Genomic DNA, 21,327 nt, shown 5'->3' with positions numbered 1-21,327 from the left:
TCTCCAATCTGGCGGTGGACCGCGGCTGCCGGAGCGAGAGTGCGGGAATGAATCCACACGTCAATCAGTGAACGGGCGGCGGGGTCAGGCCAGCCCCCTCCCTAGGCGCGGCGGCTCGGCACCCGGACAAAGGCAGGGCGGGGGCCGGACGTGGCCGGCGGGGTCCGCGCGCGGGGGGCGGGGGTCGGGGCCGGGCCCTTTAAGGGGGGCGGGCCGGCAGCGCTGGGGGGCGGTGCGGGGGGCGGGCCGGGGGCGGGCGGCGGCGGCCGGGCCCGGCTGAAGTGCGCGCCGAGCAAAGGGCGGCGGCGGTGGCGGCGGCGGCTCGTGCTCGGCCCCTGCTGCGATCGCGCTCGGCTCCAGGTTCCTGGCCCGCGGCGGCGCGCCCCCCGCGCTCCCCGCACCCCGCGTCCCCAGCACCCGCGCTTGGCCCGCTGCGGGCAGAGGGGCGGCCATGCCGCCGCGGCGCAGCATCGTGGAGGTGAAGGTGCTGGACGTGCAGAAGCGGCGGGTGCCCAACAAGCATTATGTGAGTGCGGCGCGGCCTCCACGCCCCCTTGAGCCCGCGCCCCATCGGGGGCGACCGAGGGCCCCCGGCTCGGAAAACTTCTGCCTCCGGCGCTTCCCGTCCCCTCCTCCCCTGCTCTCCCCTCGGCCCTGCCGCGGCGCTGCCCGGGTCCCTCCCGACTCCTCCTCCCTCCCTCCCCCACTCCCCTCTCTTCCCCTCCCCTCCCCGCTTTTGCCCCGTTCTCCCCCTCCATCCCTTCCTCCCGCCTCGCCCCCCTACTCGCCTCCCTGCGGCTCCTCTACCCCTTTCTGGCTCCTCCGTGTCCCCCCCACTCCCGTGCTGCTCATTTGTGGAGAAGTCTGGCCCCAGCCGGTGAGGGGGCAGAGACGGAAAGCGGGAGAGAGAAAAGCGCCTGTTCTCAGGCCGCCCGCCCTGCCCCTCCTTGTGCAGAGGCGCGCAGACCCGCAGTCCCCAGCCACAGGTAGCCCCTCTAGGGATGGCCGAGTTTGACTCCGTTCTTTGGCAAGAGCCAGCCTGGGCAATGGAGGAGATCTCTGGGAATGGATCATTTGAGTGGCTGCACCTTGAAAGGGTTAAAAACATCCACTGCCCCCTCTCTCCAGTAACTTCTGTCTTAAAATGTACGAAAGTTTTCTCCTGGCATCTCCCTCTAGAACATGGGAATCTTGTTTGGAGCTCGCAAGGACTTGAGAAAATGGGACAGTAGCGTCGTTTTGCAGCTAGGAAGGCTGAGGCTCAGAGGTTGCACGTCCTGGAACATAGAGCTGCATTCGGGCTTCCCTCCCTCTAGCAGGGGTGCCTGGGCTGACGGTGACCTGCAGGTGGCAAGTGGCTTCCGCAGCAACCTAGGGGACACGTCTGCAGATTCAGGAGGCCCTGGGACCACCTCGCGGCTTCTAGGTGGAGATAAAGGGAATGTGGGGTGATGGGCCCACATAAGGCCTTGGGGAGGGCCTCATTACGGCAGGGAAGGGGGCTATAGTGTCTCTGGCGGTGAGAAGTGGGCAGTGGCGGAGGCTGGCTACAGAGAAGAAGTTAACCAGGAAGGGAAAAAGAGTAAGAGGGAGGGAAAAAATCCTAACAAAGAAGTATAGAACAATGAATAGAAAAGGGCGTTGGCTGGCTAAATTAAGCTCCTTGGCCTCCCTGGAAGTCGTCTTCAGATCTTTTTTTTTTTTTTTTTTTTGTAAGAACTAATTCTTACAAAGTAGATCTACGTGCCTTCCATGAATAGCCTATGAAATTCTGAAAGGAGATAGCCGGGAACCCACTCCACGCTCTCCACAAGAAGGGGTGTGCTGTGTGAATCTGTATTGTTATTGGCTGGGCAGCCAGTTATTCAGCCCTTAGCCAGGCGGTGGGAAGCTATTTCCTGGACCTGTGGCATCTTTATATAGAGTGAAGTTTCCCTTGATTCCAGAGCTGAGCTAAATTGTCTTTTTTTTCTTCCTTTTTTTATTTTTTGTTAACTGTTTTCAAATGCTGCCAAATCTTAGTTTCTTGTTTGAGCCTGTTAGCATGTAACTGAGTTTGCCTCTTTGGCATGAAGACAGTTTTCACCAACATGGCAACTGGAGGAAGTCTGGAATTCTCCATGCCACCTCCCACCAGGTCTGTGAGCTGGCAAAACGAGAATAGATACCACCACCGAGGCCTGGCCATCCTTGTCCACGCGCCCTCTTCTGGCCTCTCCTGTCACGCCCATATCAGGCAGAGGGCCTTAAGCCCATTTGACAGATGAGGAAACCAGGGCTCAGCAAGCTGAGGTCCCACGCCTAAGGTCACAGTCAAGAGCCAAGCAGGGATGTAGATCCAGGCCCACGGACCCCAAAAGGACCACACCACTTCCCAGATCCGGTACCCCCATAGTTTCTCTGAGCAAAGTCCTCTGAAAAACTGGGAAATCTCTCCTATCATTAGTGAAAACCTGGAAGCTTTTCATTCTCCGCTCTGTCAGCTCCATCCTTGCCAGTTTTTTGAAGGTTTTGCACTTCGAGAACCATCTTTTGAAGTGTTCAGCCACTTTTTGGGGGCCCCCTGACACAAGTTTCTATGTTAAAACATAGATTGGGGTTCAGATCTTGGCCTCCCAGCTTGCAGCTGTGTCTCCTCAGCCTCAGTTTTTTCATCTGTGTAATGGGGAGATGGTGGTGTCCATTTCCTAGGGGAAGCAGCCACATGACAGGCAGGGGTGGAGTGCCCTAAAGGTTAGCTCCCTGCCTGCCTGTCCCGAGGAATCTTGTCACTGATTGGGAACATGCCAAAGTCACATGATGGGGGGGGATTCATCAAGAACTTGTTTTTCTGCATGTGGATTTAGTCACTCATGTGATTCAAGGGGCCCTCTCCCTTCTAGCCCAGCCTTCTGGGTTTATCAGATGAGGAGGGGCAATGGGCTGAACTGAAGCCTGAGTCATCCACAGGAACAGAGAACATTTACTGCCCTGATGGCAGGGGGCCGAACCTGTTAGAAACAGATCCCTGTGGCGGGTGACCACAGCTGTTCCCACGCTCCACCCCAACCCCTCACACAATCTGGAAAGAGCAGGCATGAAGGCAGCTATTGGAGGGCCTGGACTTTGACTCCCATTTGGTATCCCTCTTTCTGAAGCCACCCTGGAGAAACAGCATCAGCTGGGGAGTTAAACTGTTCCGCTGTGTGACCTCGGACTGGTTGGTTTGCCTCTCTGAGCTCTAGCTTCTGTGTAAATGCTGCTACATCCTTCCAGGGCAGAGTTTCTCAGCCTCCACAGTTTTGACATTTGGATCATTCTTTGTTATAGGGCTGCCCTGTGGATTGTAGGAAGTTTAGCAGTATCCCTGGCTTCTACCCAACTAGTCATCCCCCTTCCCAATTGTGCCACCCAGAAGGCCTCCAGGCATTGATTGCTACATGTCGTCCTGGGGGCAGCACCGCACACATCCCACCCCAGCCACTGCACCATAGAATATCAAGTCAGTTTTTGAGAGTCCTCTTCACTACACCCCCTCATTTCCCACTACCCCGCTCCCCATTTGCAGCCATCTCGGCCACCACCTGCTCGTCACTCACTTGTCTGTGAGGGACAGGGTCCCAGGTGCTGTAGATGTCATTGGAGAACTGCACCCAGAGTTCAGGGCTGCCCATCAGGGCCGGGCCACCTGCTGCCTCTGAAATGGTGCCTTCTCCATGATCGGAATGGCATCCTCTCCAGCCCCAGCCACAGGCAGAGACATCATCCATGGGCCCAGGGGCAGAGCCACAGGCCAGGTCTGGAGAATGCAGGGCCAGAAGCTCCGGGTGCCTCTGAGATCCTGAGAGGTTGATGACCATGATCCATGATATTGTTTGTAGAGGGTTTCCCTGGAGCCAGCGCCCTCTGTTGGAAGCAGGGAGATGAAGATTTGGGAAGCTGCTGCCTTCCTCTGCCAGCATCTTTCCTGCACTAGAGCCCGAGGGCTTGGGGATGAATGGAGAGGGGCCTTTGAGGGTGACATCCTCCCTAGCTAGCTTGTCTTCAGCTTGAGGGGAGGAAGAAGAGCTCCAGGTAGGATTTGTGGGTTTTATTTGGATCACCCCATTTCCCGCACTGGAGAGGGATGTACAGAAGCATTAGTGTCTCGGCAGCAGGGGCCTGGAGATGCTGGGCTGCTCTGTCTCTAGATCTTTAAATGTTAAGAGGAGCAGGATGGTCGGAGTATTTACGGCAGTGAATAACAGTGGTCAAAGTGTCCTCAGTAACCTGAGCAGGGTACTGGGTCCCTTTTACATAAGTACATTTTCGATATAGTAATATAATATTCTGCACATATATAGATACATAGAATAAAATAGCTATCTGTATCTATATACCTTCCAAGTCTTCACATCTCTATATTTTGCCATATTTGTTTCAAAACTTTTTTCTTTTTCTTTTTAAGAAATAAAGCATCGCGGATGCAAAGCCCCCACTACGCCCTCCCGGATGCTGCACCTCCCCCATAAAACCACTATCCCGCGTTTGATATTGATCGTTCCCATGCACTTGTACAAAATAGACTAATAGATAGGATATTTTCTTTAACAGCTCTCTTGAGGTATAATTTACATACCATAAAATTCACCCATTGTAAGTGTGCAATTCACTTATTTTTAAAGTAAATTTGCAGAGCTGTGCAACCATCACCACAATCCAGTATTATGACATTTCCATCATCCCCAGAAAAATCCCCCACACCCATTTGCCATCAATCCCCTTCCCGCCCCAGCCCATGGACCTTTTAATGTTTTTTCCTTTTTAACATTCCCTAAAATCTTGTATCGTCGTCAATATTTTGAAACTATAAATAAGCATTATACTTTTGAGATCTGTGTCGATCCAGGTAGCTCCGGTTCATTTTAACTGTCGTTTACTATGGCATTGATGAATATGTCCCCTGTTTTTTCAAGCTCACCCTGGGAACTGTTAGGATGTTTCCGGCAGTTGACTTTCTTACAGCTGCCTCCTTGCACCGGGACCCAAAGTAGAATTGCTGGGTCTTGGGGTTTGTGCGTTTTCAACTTTGCATTTACATCCCCTGGGTTCCCTTTGCTGTCTGTTCTTGCTAACACTCCGTTATCATCAGACTTTTCAGTCTTTGCCAATCCAATAGGTGCAAAAGTGGTGCTTGTTCACACCAGCGAGGTTGAACAGCTTTTCATACCTTTATCAGCTATTTGCGTTTCCTCTTCTGTGAATTACCAGTTTTTATCCTTTGCCTCTTTTTTAATATATTGGGTTATTTGTCTTTTATTGATTGGTGGGATTTATTTACACATTTGGGACACTAATCCTTCAGGTAATTACATTAGTTTTTTGTTTTCCCCTTGAGGAGTCTGCAGATTCAGAGAGGTGGAGGCGTGTGCCTGAGGTCACACAGCAAGGAGTGGCTGCGTGGGAATTGCGTTAGATGCCCTTGTGTCTGGGAGAGACACAGGGGACCCTGTGATCCCACCACGGAGCTGACTGACCTTGGATGGGTCACTTAGGCTTCTGGGCCCCGGTTTCCCCTTATATGAGATACTGGGGCCATCCCAGGCCCTTCTCTGATCTCACCATTGATTCAGCCCCGACTGAAGAAGTGCAAGCCACTGCCAGCCCTTAGTCATTCTCACTCCAGGAAGCTCTGGGTAGACCATGCCCCTGGAGTGATGGCTCTGCACGCTCTGTGCTGCCAGCCCTGAAACCTCCCTCCTTGATTTACCAGGCTCCGGAAGCCTGGGGGTCACTGTGCCGAGCAGCTGAGTTTGGAAGAGTAGATCGGGCCCTTAGTAGGCATTGCTGGCATTTTCAGTCCCTTAAGGGGCCTCTGGCAGGTGAGCCCAGTGGTCTAGAACAAACGTGGATCTGCTGCCCAAATTAGCTGCATTCTCTTCTCCAGCCCCCAGTTTCCTCCCTCTCCTCCTATCCCTGGCACCCGTTTTGTGGGAACACACAGGGTAGCGCAGCAAAGTTGAGTAGAAAGAACTCGGGTGTTAGAGATAAATATCTGGGTTCAAGTTCTGCATGGCCTTGGACAACTGGCTGAATGCCCCTCTTAGTTTTTACATTTGTAAAATAGGGGCAGTGACTTCCTTCTGAGACGATTGTGCAGGCTTTTGGTGATGTATGCACGGAATCTGTATTCCAGGAGCCCTGCTGGTAGGAAGAATAAAACTGCTAGCACATGTCTTTCCAACCCACCATTACCTTCGTGATGAAAAGACCTGGCTTTGAATTCTCTTCAAGCACCCCTGAGCAGGGTTACCTTGCACTAGGTGAGGATCTGTGAAATGGGAATAGTCATAGTGCCTGCCTCACAATGCTGAGCCTCATGGGTGTAAAAGGCACTCAATAAATCACTTGAACCTGGGAGGCGGAGGTTGCAGTGAGCCGAGATCGCGCCACTTCACTCCAGCCTGGGTGACAAAGGGAGACTGTTGGCAAAAATAAAATAAAGGTACTCAATAAATGGTAGTCACGAAAAGTGCTATTGATGATAATAATAGTCGTGATCTAAATTTCTGCACCACTTTCCTGCCTGCTGCCCGGAAGACACACTATGCAGTTTTCATGGTCTTTTCATTCAAGAGGCATTTTGGGGAGTGCCTGCCCCAGGCTGGGCCCATGCTGCTGCTGGGATAGGCCCCCAGGAGCAAGGCAGAGCCATTCCTACCTACTGCACAGGGGAGTTCTTGTCCTCTACTGTGTCTGTCACAAGAGGTAGGGCCCTCTTTAGGCCCCTTGGGTAGGTTTTTCTTTAATGACTATTGCTTTCTTTTGATTGGGAAAAAGTAGGTGCTTGTCACACAGGCAAGCTATGTATGCCAAGTGAGTGGCAAGCAAAGGGCATTTCTGGGTTGATGCTGTCTTTCTGGGATGCTCTGCTAGGGACCTGACCAACCATGCTCCCCCATGCCATCCCCCACCCCATAGGTGCAATGCACCGGCCCCTCGGCTCACCTCGCTGGTCATCCTCAATGGGAGGAGCCCCAGCCTGCTCTGGTGCTGCTGCAGCTGTCTCAGGGTCAAAAGAGATGGATCTGTCATATCTTCAAAGTATTTAAATGTCACTTTAGTTCAGACTTTGAATCAGTGCCATTCTGTGCCTCTAGTGGGCTGAGAAGTACATCAGACAGCTTGGGTTCAAATCCCTGCTCTGCCACCTACCAACTGTGTGACCTCAGACAAGCCTCTGTGCCTCAGTTTCCTCATCTATAAAATGGGGATAAAAATAGTTCCAATTTCATAGGGCTAATGTGAGAATTAAAGGGGCCTAGCATCTAACTGAGGTTTGACAACAGTAAACTATATTAGGAGTGTACAAACCTAGTGTCATTTATGATCGTAAAAGGCTGGTAACCACTTAAAAGTGCATCAGTAAAGAACAAGATAAAATGTGCTATATCCATGAGCTAGAACACCATCAAGATGGTAAAACTGTGTTCCATCTTCTATCACAAGAATATTAAATAGCTAAAGCTGGTTTGCAAAATAGCATGCTCAGGCTGATTTTCACCTGATTACAAACGAAGGATGAAAATAGGAGTCTGTGTAAGCTCAGAAATACAGCTGATAAAATATCATTCCTTTTTTTTTTTCTGCTTGTCTGTGCTTTTCTGTTTTCCAAATGTTCTGCAATGAACACATATTCTTGTTTTTAGTAAAAATAAAAAAAAGCAAATGCTCATTTGTAAAAAGAAGCTGTGCCAAGCGGGGGCAGCTCCAGCCAGATCCCCACATCCTGTTGCCCCATCCCGTCCCAAAGAGTTCTCCTGTCCTCCTGAGGCAGGCACCAGCCTCAGAGGCTCTTTCCCACTCCTGCCGCAGAGGGAGGTCTCTGGATGTGGCTTTCCAGTCCGTGAGCTAGAGAAACAGAAAGCGATGAGTTTAAAATACCACGAGGGAAGGCCTGGGCAGATGCTTTCCTAGTTAAAATGCTCCTTGCTCAGCAATTCCAGGCCCTTCCCCATCGTGCTTGCAGCCAAATAGGGCTGGGAAGAATTGTAGGCTCAAGTTCTGCAGATCCGGCATGGTCTGTACCCTGAGGTCACAGGGCACCAGAAACGTCATCCAGGTTAGAGGTGTGCCCTACAGCCCACTTCCCTGCGCATTTCATGCATCCTCTTGCCTCCCACCGGAGGTGCAGGCGAGTCGGCAAGCAGCCCGGTTATCTCACTGCCAAACAAGGAAGGCTAGAGGGACCGTGCCATTCCCGCCGTGACACTCACGTCCTGCTTACAAATTGTGCATCCTTTTTTCCTCGGAGAAAGAGCTGTGGTAGAGGGAACGTCAGGAGAGCAGTCTTGCTTTGCATGACTCAGTTTTCCCCTTTCCCTTGGCGATGAAGCCAGCTGTGGGTCCCCGCAGCTGCAGGAAAGGAGCCGCTGCCCCCGAGCAGCCTGTTAGTCTGGTGGGTTCAACCAGTGAGTTGTGAGCACCCACACGTGGCCAAAAGAGAAGACAGGTTTATTGAGAAGGCCCTGTGGCTTCTGCAGGCAGGGCCTGGGTTCTCATTTGGTTCTGTCATTCACTCGCTGTTGGCCCTGAGCCTTCTCCGGGTAGTAGGGGGCTTTGTTGGGGAGATCCAATGAGCTTTTATGCAGAACGCCTGAGGAGGGGTGCTGCTGGCCTGGGTAATGCCCAGAAGTCAAGGCTCTGTGGTGCCTATCCTAGAGCCCTTGTCAGGAGGGTCAACTGGCCCCTGGGTGGAGCTGGCATCCTTTGCCCACTGAGGTGACATGGGAACCAGCTGACATGACAGACTCAGGAGGCTCAGTGCCTCCAGCTGTGGGCCGGGGGCAGGGCTCATGTGGCTGCCTGCTCCGGACTCTGCCTCGCAGAAACCTGCAGACCTGAGCTCCGCTGCAAGCCATCGGCCTCTGCCTCGTTCTCCAAACTGCGGGATTTTCTCCTCCCTTATTTGCTGGCCCAGATGCTCACCTGCAGGCGGGCATGACTCTCAGCCCAGGGTCTTCTTCAGGTGGTAAAGGGAGGAGGGGCTGTGGGCAGAGCTCACCTGCCTGCTTCTGCAGCCCTGTCTCAGGCTGTGCCAGGGCTGAGGGTGGCCGGAGTTGGCAAATGAAAATGCAGGATGCCCAGTTCAATTTCAATTTCAAATAAACATGCAATATTTGGGACATATTCATGAGAAACAATTACTCGTTGTTTATCTGAAATTCAGATTTTACTGGGCATCCTATTCTTTATCTGGCAAAGCTGCCAGAGTTACCACTTTGGAAAAACAACAGCAATCACCAAGAAAGCTTCATTCTAAGGGCTGGGCATGGTAGTTCACGCCTGTAATCCCAGCACCTTGGGAGACTGAGGCGAGAGGATCTCTTGAGCCCAGGAGTTCAATACCAGCCTGGGGAACATAGTGAGACCTCATCTCTACTAAAAATCAACAAAATTAGCTGGGTGTGATGGTTCTTGCCTGTAATCCCAGCTACTTGGGAGGCTGAGGCAGGAAGATCACTTGAGCCCAGGAGATGGAGGCTGTAGTGAGCCATGTTTGCACCACTGCACTCCAGCCTGGGCAATAGAGATGACATGTGGATAGGCAAAGCAGGGATTGAGACCTCAAGAAGGTCAGTGTCCTGTGGTGCCCTGGGCTTCTGGGGGACCTGGTCCTGGGGAAGGCAGAGGTGACCTGAGGCCAGTCACAAAGCATGGGAGGGATGCTGCCAAGTGGGCAAGGGTGAAGGGGTTACAGGTAGAGAGAACAAGAGGGCAAAGAAATGGAAACCCTGGCACATGGCGCGTTTGAAAAAGCAGGAGAGGTTTGAATAGTGGAGATGAAGCTCTGTGGGTAGGTGGGGGCCAGAAGGACCTAGGGGCTCCTGGCTGGCTCGAGAACCACAGGAGAGAAGGCGTGGGCCCCCCTCAGGAAGGCCATAGCTCCGGTATAGCACACGAAGGCTGAGGCCAGGGCTCGGGGCCAGAGGCAGTCCAGGATGCAAATCACTGGAGTAGCGGGAGGAACTGGTGCTCGGAAGCACTGCCCCAGCTTGAGGGGTGGGTAGAAGAGCCCTTCGTGGGTGAATCCAGGGAGCAGAGCACAGACAGACCCCAGGAGCCCCTGTCCAAATGGGGAGCCATGTGCAGACAGTGGAGATGGAGGCAGAGAGGGAAAAAGAGAGGGAAGAAAGTTATTAGGATTCTGCAAGCCAGTAGTAATCCTGAAATTCCAGGGCAATTAAATAACTCCAAATTTGTTTTGTTCCCAAGATTCAACAGTAATTTTTTATTATTAACTATAGAAGAGCTGTCATTGATCTGAGCGCTTACTGTGTGCTCAAGGCTTTTCATGCTTTATGTCTTTGAATCCACATAGCAGCTCTGTGAGATAAAGAGTATTAGTCAGAATCCTGGGATTGCATGTGACAGAAACGGACCTGGTTAACTTAAGCCAAACAGAATGTACTGGAAAGGTGGGGCTGGCAGAATCAGGGGGAAAGCTCAGCACCCAGTCTTGGAAAGAACGTGGGCAGCTGTTCTTTCCAGGGAGTGGGAGCTCCAGGAGGTATTAGGACATCGCCAGGCAGGCAGCTGATCCATCCATTTGCAGACCTTTTAGCCACTCAAGAGTCCAGTTCCAGGAGAGACCCTGACTGGCCCAGCCAGATTACCTGACCCTATGGGCCAGGAGTGAGTGGGATATTAAGATCGACAATCCCACTGAAATCGCAGGTAGTGAGAGGGGTAGTTGTGGAAGGAGATTCAGGGCCCTGTTGCTGGGAGAAGGGGGCATGGAGCTTGGGCAGACAAAAACAATACATGTCTGCTACGTGGATGCTGTTATTAGCCCATTTCACAAATGTGGAAACTGAGGCTTAGAAAGGTGAAGCAGTTTGCCAGGATCACTCTTAGCTTCCCTGCCTATCACTGACTGTTAATAAGGGGACAGTCACTTTCCCAGCCCCCACCTCCGTCCTGAAGGGAAAAGTTGCCTTCAAGCACATAAGTATGGTATTTTCTGTTTTGCTTAATTAAGCAGAATCGCATGGCCCCCCGCCCGCTGTGCTGGCAAAGAAAGCTAGAACCCACACGGTGGCGTCACCATTTCCTCCTCCTCAGCCAAGGTGTGAATCAGCAGCCTGTGGCTTCAGGCCACTGTTGGCTTCTAGTCAGTTCCACAGATGTGGGTTTATTGTCTGCCCTGGGCCAGGTCTGGCCCAGAGCCGGAGAGAGGCTTAGAGGACCAGGCACAGTCTTGTCCTCACGGAGGTCACCGTCTGTTCAGAATGCATCTCCATAGGATAAGGACTGCGACAGGGGCTGGAGTACCCGTTCCTGCTGGGACAGAGAGGTGCGCGATCAGCTGGGTTCAAAAGCAAAGAGGTGTTCAGGGGCTGGGAAAGCCGACTAGCAGTGGGGTTCTTTACGTGGGTGGAATTCAGAGGGTCCTTGAACGTGGAAGGGGAAGAATTACATCTTAATTTTCACTAACCTCCAACTGAAATTTAGCATTGCCTTCTATTATGAATGAAGGCAGCAACCCGCGGTGATATTAGTAATACATGTGACTTTGTCACCAATAGCGATTCCCTGATATTTTCATCTCACTTGACCGTCATTGCATGGATCCCCGGAGAGCATCTATACTCCTTACTACTTCCAAGTTGTGGTGTCATTAGACCCACCACTAGGTTCTGTTATTTGTGGTTTTAATAAAAATGTACATATAGTCATAATTTTGTTTTTTGAAACATTTTGATAACTATAATTCAGTATCATTAGTTTCATTTGGGATTGATGTGTTTTACTCATTTTAAATCATTTTGAGAAGGGGTCTGTGGGTTTCCTCAGATGCCAAAGAGATTCATGGCTCCAAAAAGAGATGAAAGACCCCTGGGTGGAAGAGGTGGAACTTGCGAGCCAGATGGCACGGGTTGGACCTGGCTCTGCCGTGTGTGATCTGGAGTCAGTGACGTGACTGAACCTCTCTGTGCTTCAGTTTCCTCTTCTACAAAATGAGGCTAACAAGAGTAGCTACTGTGGATTATTCACGTAGAGGGTTTAGAGCCCTTCCTGGCATGTAGAAGTGCTGAATAAATCACCTGTCCTTATTGTCTTTACCATTATCATCATCATTGTCGTTTATCTGATTAGTGATGTGCGTTTTTAGTAAGCAGGCCCCAAATGATGTGACACAGACCATCTGGAATGACCACATATTAAGAAACAGACTCTAATTAAGGAGGTACTCCTTAAAATTGATAGCTGTTTTCCCCCAAAGATTTACATATTTGGATATTCAGAGTATGGTAACTTAAACAATGTTCAAAGTAGCCTAAATGTTTATCATTGGAGGCATGATTAAATAAATGATATATGTAGCCTTACAATGGACTATAAAAGTGGTGTGTCCAAAGGATGTTTGATGAAATGGGGAAACGCCTGCCATCTCATGCAAATGGAAAAAAACGAATCATATATATAGTGTGACTTATTTGGAAAAATATTTCTATGCATAGGAAAAGGGTCTGAGAAGAAGTATGCCCAAAGCATCATCTCTGATGGTGGAAACGTGGACAGTTTTTAAGACCTCTGACTCTGCAGTCAGCCCGTTTGATTCCTAGGTTGAATAAGTTACCCAACCTCCTTGGGCCTTAACGCCGCCACTGCAGAATGGAAACAATAGGACAGCGCAACCTCATAGGATTGCTAAGAGAGAGCACATTAAGCACATTCTCGACTCTTAAATGTTGTTAGTGATTACAGTAAATTGTCTACATTTTAATTTGTTATCCAAGTTTTCTCTAGAGGGGAGAGGACAGTGTAGGATGGCATAAAAGTCCACACAGGGTTCAAATTGGGACAGGGGCAGGGATTAGTCTCTGGCAGATTAGGAGCCCAACAAGGGAGGGGTCCAGGAGTGACCAAGGGTACCCACAGAATCTGGCCTCAGGAACCACATGTGATTTCATGGAGGAATCCCGTCTCCTCCCCTATGACACTCCTAAAAGGTGGCTGGCCCCAGGGTCTGAGAGTATACTCCCTTTATATTCCTGTCTAGTTCTCTTCTCCCTCTCCTGACCCCAAGCTCAGTGGGAAGGGAGGATGAGGCTGGATTCAGTTCGTACATTGTCAAGAGAGTATCCTAGACCAGTCTAGTTGGCCTGTTTCTGGGTGACCCTTCCGTTACCTCACCAGGGTACCCAGCTTTGATGCTGAGGCCCCAGTGGACCAATCCCATCATGACACGTACACATTGAGTTCATCATCGTCTAGGGTGTGACCCCCCCATTTTGTGTTCAGGGCCTGGCCTAGAATAAATGCCCAGCCCAAGTGTGTTTCTTGAACAAAGCCATTAACTGCTTGGGCCCTGACAGTCCCAAGGTCCCATGATTCTAAGGCAGCAGCCACTGACGTCCTTGATGCTGAGACAGAATCACACGAGATGACGCCCTGCTGGCCCCAGGCCGAGCAGTCAGTGTGTCATCGTGGTTAAGCTGCAGGCTTTGGAGGCAGCCAGGCCTGAGTACAAACCCTGGCTTTGTCACTTTCCAGTTACATGATTTGGGCCAGGTTACTTAACCTCTCAGAACCTCAGTATCTTCTTCATCTCTAAATGAGGGGGAAGGAGGGCCATCGCTGTGCCTGATACTGAAATGAAGAGTACTAACTCTTAGTCTAGTTCAGTGGACACAGATGAGGTCCTCTAGCCCCTGGGATGCTGTTAGGTTGAACCATATGAAATTGTCAGTATTTCGCCCATAAAAATGGCAATTTCACTTGGTTCATCCTAATGTTTTAGGATTGATTTGGGCCTGTGGAGCTCACTCTGCTTACATGGAAGGGGGTTATAAGCCGCCCCTGTAGCAGGGGTGTTACAGACACAATCCCATTTACACTTTACAGCAGCCCCGAGCGACAGGTTCTTAGCACCCCCCTTTTACAGATGGGAAAACTGAGCCTCCTAACTAGCTTCTCTAGGACCCCCACTTAAGTAGTGTAGTCGAGATTGAACCCAGGTCTGTCCAGCTCAGAGTCTGTCACTTCCACCATTGCTGTCTTGAGACTTGGTTTCCTTTTGCATGTAGCGTGGCCTTGCCTCACAGCTAGGAGAGCCCTGGACATTCCCTAGGACGCCCCGGCCTGGGACCTGGTGGCTCCCTACTGAGATTCCCCATGATGCAGCCAGTCTGAGCCCCAGTTTCTAGCCCTAATTGGGAGCTTGGGTTTGAATTGTCTTGACTTCTGCAGTTTTCTGCTCTGACATTTTTGGCTTTGGTTGTGGGGCTGAAAGGTGAGAGGATGACATGTGTCAGTTCTCCTTCTGCACTTTGGGGATGTTCTCCCTGAACTCTCCTACCTGCTTATTAAATGCAAGTCCCAGCACCCAGACTCTGAATCCAGGCACAGCATCCCCAGGTCCTGCCCTTGCCCACAGCCCCATCGAGGCAGGGCCAACATGGCTGCTGGAGGCAGGAGGCCAGACCTGGGGGATGCGGGGTGGGGTGGCAGAAACCCAGGCAGGTGATTGTGTAGGAGGACGTGCAGGATTGCTGTTTTGCCATCTCGACCACGTGGTCCTTGAAGACAGCTTTGATGCTACTGCCTTGTGCATAGTGGGTGCTCTTGTTGGCGGCTCCATTCACTCTGGACAGCTCTGTCAACACGAGAGAGGCCCTCACTTGAAATATTTCACCCAGGTCTGTTTCCTTCATTGCCCAGGCTCCTCTGAGGCCTGGCAGCCTTGGAGATCTCAACAAGCCCTAAGTGCTTGCCCTGGAGACTTTCCTAGAAAGCCAACCTTCAGGTTGGTTCCGGCTGAGCCTGGGCTCCAGCTGCCAGCACCTCTGCTTGCCATTGGAAAGTTCCCCACGCCGCCTCGCGCCAGATGTGTGCGAGTAGCAGTGCGTGAGCTGGCAGCCAGAGGCCTGGGCTGGAGCCGCACGCCTGGGCCGGGAGTGTTTCCACCAGCCCAGTGTCTCAGTCGGCAAGAGTGGAGGTGCCTGGCCTGGCCAGCCCTGGAAATAGTTCCTGCTGCCCATGCCGCTGGATAAGATTCCATCAGTTAGGGGAGCCCAGAGGGCGGGCAGCTCTGTGTGTGTGTGTGCGCGTGTGTGTGGGTGTGGGTGTGCGCACATGCGCACATACCTGGTTTTTGCAGCTTGACATTCCCGACTTTTCCTCTTAACATCTCACTTTGCAAGATTTGAGTAGGCCCAAGGAAGATGGTTACTCAGTTGCTTGGAGCCTCCAGTGTTTAATCTCCGTAATGGATTTTTAGTGATGGCCCTGGAAGCTGTCTGTGAGCGGATGGTGTGCCAAGCACCTGACACGCATTAGCGCCTTTAGCCCTCAGCCAACCCTATAAAGTAGGTACTGTTCTCTCCATTTTCCAGGTGTGAAGAAATGGAAGCTCAGAGCTGTGAGGTGACTTGCAAAGTCACAGCAGCGTCAGGCTATAGAGGCAAGATTCATAGTCGGGTATTCTAAAGCCAATGCCTGTGGGGTTTTTTTTTTTTCTTTTTTTTCGTTTTTGTTTTTTTTTTTTCTGTTTTTTCTGTTTCTGTGGCCCAGGCTGGAGTGCAGTGGCGCGATCTTGGCTCACTGCAACCTCCACCTCCCGGGTTCAAGTGATTCTCCCGCCTCAGCCTCCTGAGTAGCTGGGACTACAGGCGCGCACCACCACAGGCCGGCTAATTTTTGTATTTTTAGTAGAGACAGGGTTTCACCATATTGGTCAGGCTGGTCTTGAACTCCCGACCTCAGGTGATCTGCCCACCTCGGCCTCCCAAAGTGCTGGATTACAGGCGTGAACCACCACGCCCGGCCGTCTTTTGTTTTTTGTTGTTGTTTTTAATGACATTAAAGAGTGATTGTTATTTTTAATTTTTTAGTTTACGTGGATGCTGTAAAATTCTCTTTTGTGGTTTAACACAGTAAAATTTGTTTTTTTGATGTAGCATCTTATGATGTGTAGGTTCCTGTAACCTCCACTACAGAACAATTCCAACACCCCAAAGAACTCCCTCAGCTTTCCTGTCTCTGAAATGCAATGGGATGAGACATTCCCCCTGGAGTTTAAATTGTTCCTGGTATCCTGTTTTTCGCCATTACCTCTTCGGAGAAACCCTGGGGTGGAATGTGAACTTCTCTTTTTGGGTTGGGTCCCATGCCTGCGTTCCCTCTGTGACAAAGCCAGCTTTGTTTCTGGTACCCTTGGCAATAGAGCTGTTCATTCAGCTATTTCACGAGCATTGTTACTCTCTGGACACACAGAGCCTTGAGTGAGGTCACCTTGGTTTTTGACTGTGTGGCCCTGTTTCGGCTTTTTGTCTCTTTTACCAGACATTTCCTGAGAGCTCATTGTCGCCAGGCACTGGGGGGACCATGGTGAATAGACAAACCCGGCCCTGCCCCTGAGGGCCCCCAGGATAATAGGGGTACAGTAATGCAAACAGACCAGGACCCCTAGAAGAACAGGCTCTGAGAGAAGGTGGCCCTAGCCCTGTGGGAACTCAGAGAATGGGAGCTAAACTGAGACTTGGGGTGTCCAGGAAGGCTTCCAAGGAGAGGTGACTTCTAGGCTGATGCTGGAGAAGTGAAGAGGAGCTGAGCAGGGAAGGGAGAGGAAATGTTCCGCCAGAGGCAGTGGCAGGCATTAAGCCCCGGAGGCAAGAGAAAGCCAGCCAGGCTGGAGCAGAGAAGGGGCAGGCTGCAGAGGCTCCTAAGCCCCACGTTGTGCCTGTGTGGTGTGTTTTCTTTCTCGCTCGAGGCCCTTCTGGCAGAGCCTGGTGCACAGTAGGTCTCTGTGTATATGCCGAATGAATGAATGAATGAATGAGCTGAAGAGTTTGAGGCAGCGGGAGAGAGATCAGATTCCCACTTTGGAGGCTGCTCCTCTCCCCCTACTCCTACCCCCATGTCCCCATTTGGCACACCTGTGCACACAGGGATAAGCAGAGCCCTCAGCTCCACCAGCCACCGGAGCCTTCGCTGCGTGCTCTGTGGACACAGCACAGTAGGAACACAGCCCCGAAGCTAGAGCGTCTCATCTGACACGAGACACCACAAGCACTTGTATTTGGGCCCTCATCCAAGCATTCACTTAATTGAAAAAATTGGGGGCAAAAATTATTGGCAGCCAGCCACCTCCAGTGTGTCACTTGCTGCAGAGTCTGAGCTTGGTGATTCCTGGCGCTCATGTGGAGATCGGAAAGCTCTGGCCTGGGGCCAGGAGACCCAAGGCCTTGGGATGCTGGGAGAAGAAAGTGAAGAGGCTTTGGAGGCTGGCAGGGCTGGGAATGGATCTCATGTCACCCACTTCCCAGCCTCTCGACCTTAGGCGCAGCATGGCTCTGTGCCTCAGTTTCCTCCTCTCCCCCTTCAGCACTTCTGGTGGTGATGCTGCTGTGGGGTGTTGGGAAATCAAACAAACTTTGGGTGCTACAGTTCCAAAAAGAGGTTGGGGGTGCTGACCTGTATAGGCCAGATGTTGGGCACAAAGCTAGGGACAGTCAACAGACCAGAACCAAAGGGAACCCAGGGTCTCCACGAAGAATGGCGGAGTCAGGTTTCCTGTTAGTCAAGCCCATGGAGCTCCCTCCGACCGCTCTGCCCTCTCCTCGCTCTCCATCTCTCCCTTGCCCTTGTTTCTTTCCCTCCCCCGGCACCTACAAGGACCATACTTATCCACCTTAGGCCTGTGTGACCAAGACAGCATGTTCCCAGAGCAAGCCATCTGCAACCCAGCCAGTCACTAACTCCCAAGCTCTTCCTAGGATCTGCCACCTGGGAACCCAACCAGTGTGGGAGCTTCATTCAGAAGCCCCTCTTACAGCTGCCTTCTGAAACTGGGGTCTGTGGATTCCTAGGAACCCTCAGACATAGTCCTGAACCCTTCTCTGCGGGAAATGAGTTCGCCTGGATCTTGACGCCAGCACTGCTCCTCGAGCCCAGAGCTGCATGTGCTTTGGCATTTAAGCTTGCTCTGGCTGCAGAGCAGGATGGCTTTAGCAATCATGGCCTAATGGCCTGCTGCAGAAGCTGTGTGGCTGGTGAGCGGGAAGCCCTAGCTCCTCTGTGGACTGCATGAGAGACAGCATATTTGCTCCCTTCATCTCCGCAGGCTTCTACTGTTTCGTAGGTATGAGAAACAGCAGTCTGGAACAGAGGGCCCGCATTCTCAGCACCTCCAGATGATAGCCCTGGCTTCTGGTTCCAGCTTTGCTTCCTGCTGGCTACGTGGCCTTGGGCAAGTCCCTTTCCCCTCTGGCCTCATATCCCTAACTATAGAACAAAGGATAGTCTAGAAGAGGGTTTTCAAATGCTTTAAAGGCCTGGAACCCTTTGTTGTCTGCCTGAAGCAGGCAGAATAGGGCTGTGGCCAGTGAAGGAGCCGAGGCCCTTTATAGAGGCAGTTCTGGTGGTGATTTGGCTGCAGGCTGCTGGGTTATACCTGTAACGTATACAGAAGAGCCAAAAGTGGCACTGCGCTATGGAAACTAGGGTGGACGGCCCAAAAGGCCACCCACAGGGCCTCTCCAGGATCCTGGGGCTTCTTGGAGGCCGGTTTCACTGCTGGCCTGAGTCACTTCTAAGAGCCCTCCAGATTAAAGCTCTCTGGGTAAGTCTCTTATGCAAGAGGCCCAGAGGGGCACAAGGAACTTGCAAAGAAATTCAGACACTGTCATGGAAGCAGAAAAAGTCCACAGCTGAGAGTATAACCCTAATCAAGTCACTGCACCTCTCAGCCAGCACCTCCCTATCTTCATTTGTAAAATGGAGGGATTGATCTAGACCAGGGATGCTAAGTAGGTAGCGCCCGTCTCACTAGCCCTCAGCCCCTGCCCCTGGCAGACATTGCTAATGGACCACAGAGTTCTGTCTCGCGGATGCCCCTTTCTAACAGCCCCTGCAAGGAAACAGCCCCGGCCCCATTTGTGCCTTCTCTTGAGATGTTGTCTTCAGTCACCCAATTTGTTCCTGGCTATCCACCAGCCTTGTAGAGCCAGGAGAGGGCTCTGAATTCAGAAAGGTTATAGCTGTTGATCTATAAAAAAAACAAAACTTGGCTGTGTGTGGTGGCTCGCACCTATAATTCCGCACTTTGGGAGGCTGAGGCAGGTAGATCGCTTGAGGCAAGGAGTTCTAGACCACCCTGGTCAGCATACTGAGATCCCATCTCTACAAAAAAAATTTTTTATTAGCCAGGCATGGTGGTGCATGCCTGTAATTCCACCTACTCTGGAGACTGAGGCTGGAGAATCGCTTGAGCCTGGGAATTCGAGGCTGCTGTGATTACACCACTGTACTCCAACCTGGATGACAGAGGGAGCAACACCCTGTCTCAAACAAACACCTCCAGATACAGTGAGAATGGCAAGGAATTCCACTGACACAGGACCATCCTCTTTCTCAATCTTACCAGCACCATCATAATTTTTGACATATCCACAAGCTCCCTACAGTCTATATTCCTAATACGGTATTATTCTTCAAATTGACTCACATTTTTACCTAAATTACTTTTAAATGGAAATTTTAGCTGTCTACTATACCTGGGGAAAACCAGGAGTAGCACTTGCTAAAAATAGAAGGAAATGAAATTCAAAAGAAAGAGAAAAATCAATGTGTTAAGTTCTTCCTGGCTAGTGTCGCCTGTTCTGAGGTCTTCTGTTCCTTCTTTAAGAAAGGAGACCTGCTGGGTGCGGTGGCTCACGTCTGTCATCCCAGCACTTTTTACCTTGTTTTCCAGTTCAAGTGGTGAAAACTTAGGAGCTCACAGAGCTCCGGAGGCAGGGGAAGCAGGCGGCAGCTGTTTCACATCAGCTTACCCTGGAGACAGCGTATCAATGGAGTTCTGGGGCCTTTCCAAGAGCTACAGCCCTGTGCAGAGATCTGGGCCAGTGGGTCGGCAAGGATGAGGATGTCAGCTAACCCAGGGGTGCCGGGGGCTTGCAGAGGTATCTTGGCCTGTTGATAGCCTGGCCCTGTTGTTTTTCAAGAGCCTCTAAGCTTGATACTGGCTTAAATCTTTTTATATTTTATTGATATATAATGTTTGTCCATTTTCATGGGACATTTATGATATTTTGCTGCATGCATAGAGTGTGTCAAGTCAGGGCATTTGGGGTGTCCGTCCCCTCAAATATTTGTCATTTCTATGTGTTGAGAGCATTTCAAGTCCTCTCTTCTAGCTATTTTGAAATACACAATACGCTGTTGTTAACTGTAGTCAGTCTACTCTGCTGTTGAATGTTAGCACTTTATTCATGGAAGAGCTGACCTCTTGGCTGTCACTGCTTGGAAACGGGGCCAAATTCCTGCATACTTAATGGGGGCCCTCTGGACACGGGGAGTCCCCATCCCCTTAGAGTGGAGTTAGACCCCGCGAGGAGGTGAAGGGTTGGGCAACATTCAGTAAACGTTTGCCCTCAAGTCCCATGAGCAGAGATTCCGACAACATGGATTCCTTTCTAGAGATCGTTCCATTTCTGGAGAGCTTAGCCTGCAAGGTGGGATGGACTTTATCTCTGTTTTTCAGAGAACAGAGAGGCTGTAAGAGGTCAAGGACTTAACCTCACTCCCATAGTAAGTTCCGGTTGGGGCCCATCTGCTGGCTCCATGGCTGGCGAGCCAGTGTCCTCCCACCCCCACCCCGGGCATCCCTGCGCCATCAGCTGGGCTGGCACCCGGCAGGGGCTCCTTGATGGCCCTAGGACTGAGCCAGGGTAACGGAGAAGATGTTGGCCTGGGGTTCAAGACAAGAAAGTGCCCCCACAGACAGGTTTCTTTCAGTGCTCCTAGAAAGTGACATCTTTTTTTCTGATTATAAAAGAAAATAAAGTTTTAAAAATCTGGAAAATACAAGCATCAAGAACAGAATTGTTAAAGTCCCCCATATTCATACCACCCCAGAGCGAACCACTGACATATATATGCATGGTCATGTGTCATTTAACGACAGGGATAGTTCTGAGAAATGTGTTGCTAGGCGGTTTCATCATGTGAATATCATAGTGCGTACTTATGCAAACCTAGATAGGTGTGTCTACTACACACCTATGCTCTGTGGTATAGCTTATGGCTCCTGGCCTAAAAACCTGTACACTGTGTTACTGTACTGAATACTGTAGGCAATTGTAACACAATGGTATTTGAGTAGAATATACAAATACTTGCCATGTGTTACATAGAAAAGGTTTTATAGAAATACTGTGTTATAATCTTATGGAACCACTGTTGTATATGCGGTCCATCACTGGAAAATGTTAGGTGGTGCGTAACTGTGTGTGTGTGTGTGTGTGTGTGTGTGTGTATACAAGCTCATAAACACATATTTAGATATGGTACAGTCAATTCCTC

The 21,327-nt window shown here is 50.9% G+C and overlaps 1 protein-coding gene across 1 annotated transcript in view; it reads left to right on the top strand.

Annotated features, from left to right (window-relative positions):
• The first annotated feature begins 224 nt into the window (after window positions 1-224).
• SH3PXD2B (SH3 and PX domains 2B) overlaps window positions 225-21,327 on the top strand; it is a 119,383-nt gene continuing 98,280 nt past the window's right edge. Inside the window, exon 1 of the mRNA XM_001095586.5 lies at window positions 225-526. Within this exon, the coding sequence (XP_001095586.3) occupies window positions 452-526 (75 nt within the window). The 5' untranslated portion in view covers window positions 225-451. The remainder of the gene's footprint in view (window positions 527-21,327) is intronic.

This window comes from Macaca mulatta, chromosome 6 (genome assembly GCF_049350105.2).
Source record: "Macaca mulatta isolate MMU2019108-1 chromosome 6, T2T-MMU8v2.0, whole genome shotgun sequence".
NCBI lineage: Eukaryota > Metazoa > Chordata > Mammalia > Primates > Cercopithecidae > Macaca > Macaca mulatta.
Note: the sequence above shows the minus strand (reverse complement) of the source record. Positions and strands in the feature narration are given on the sequence as shown.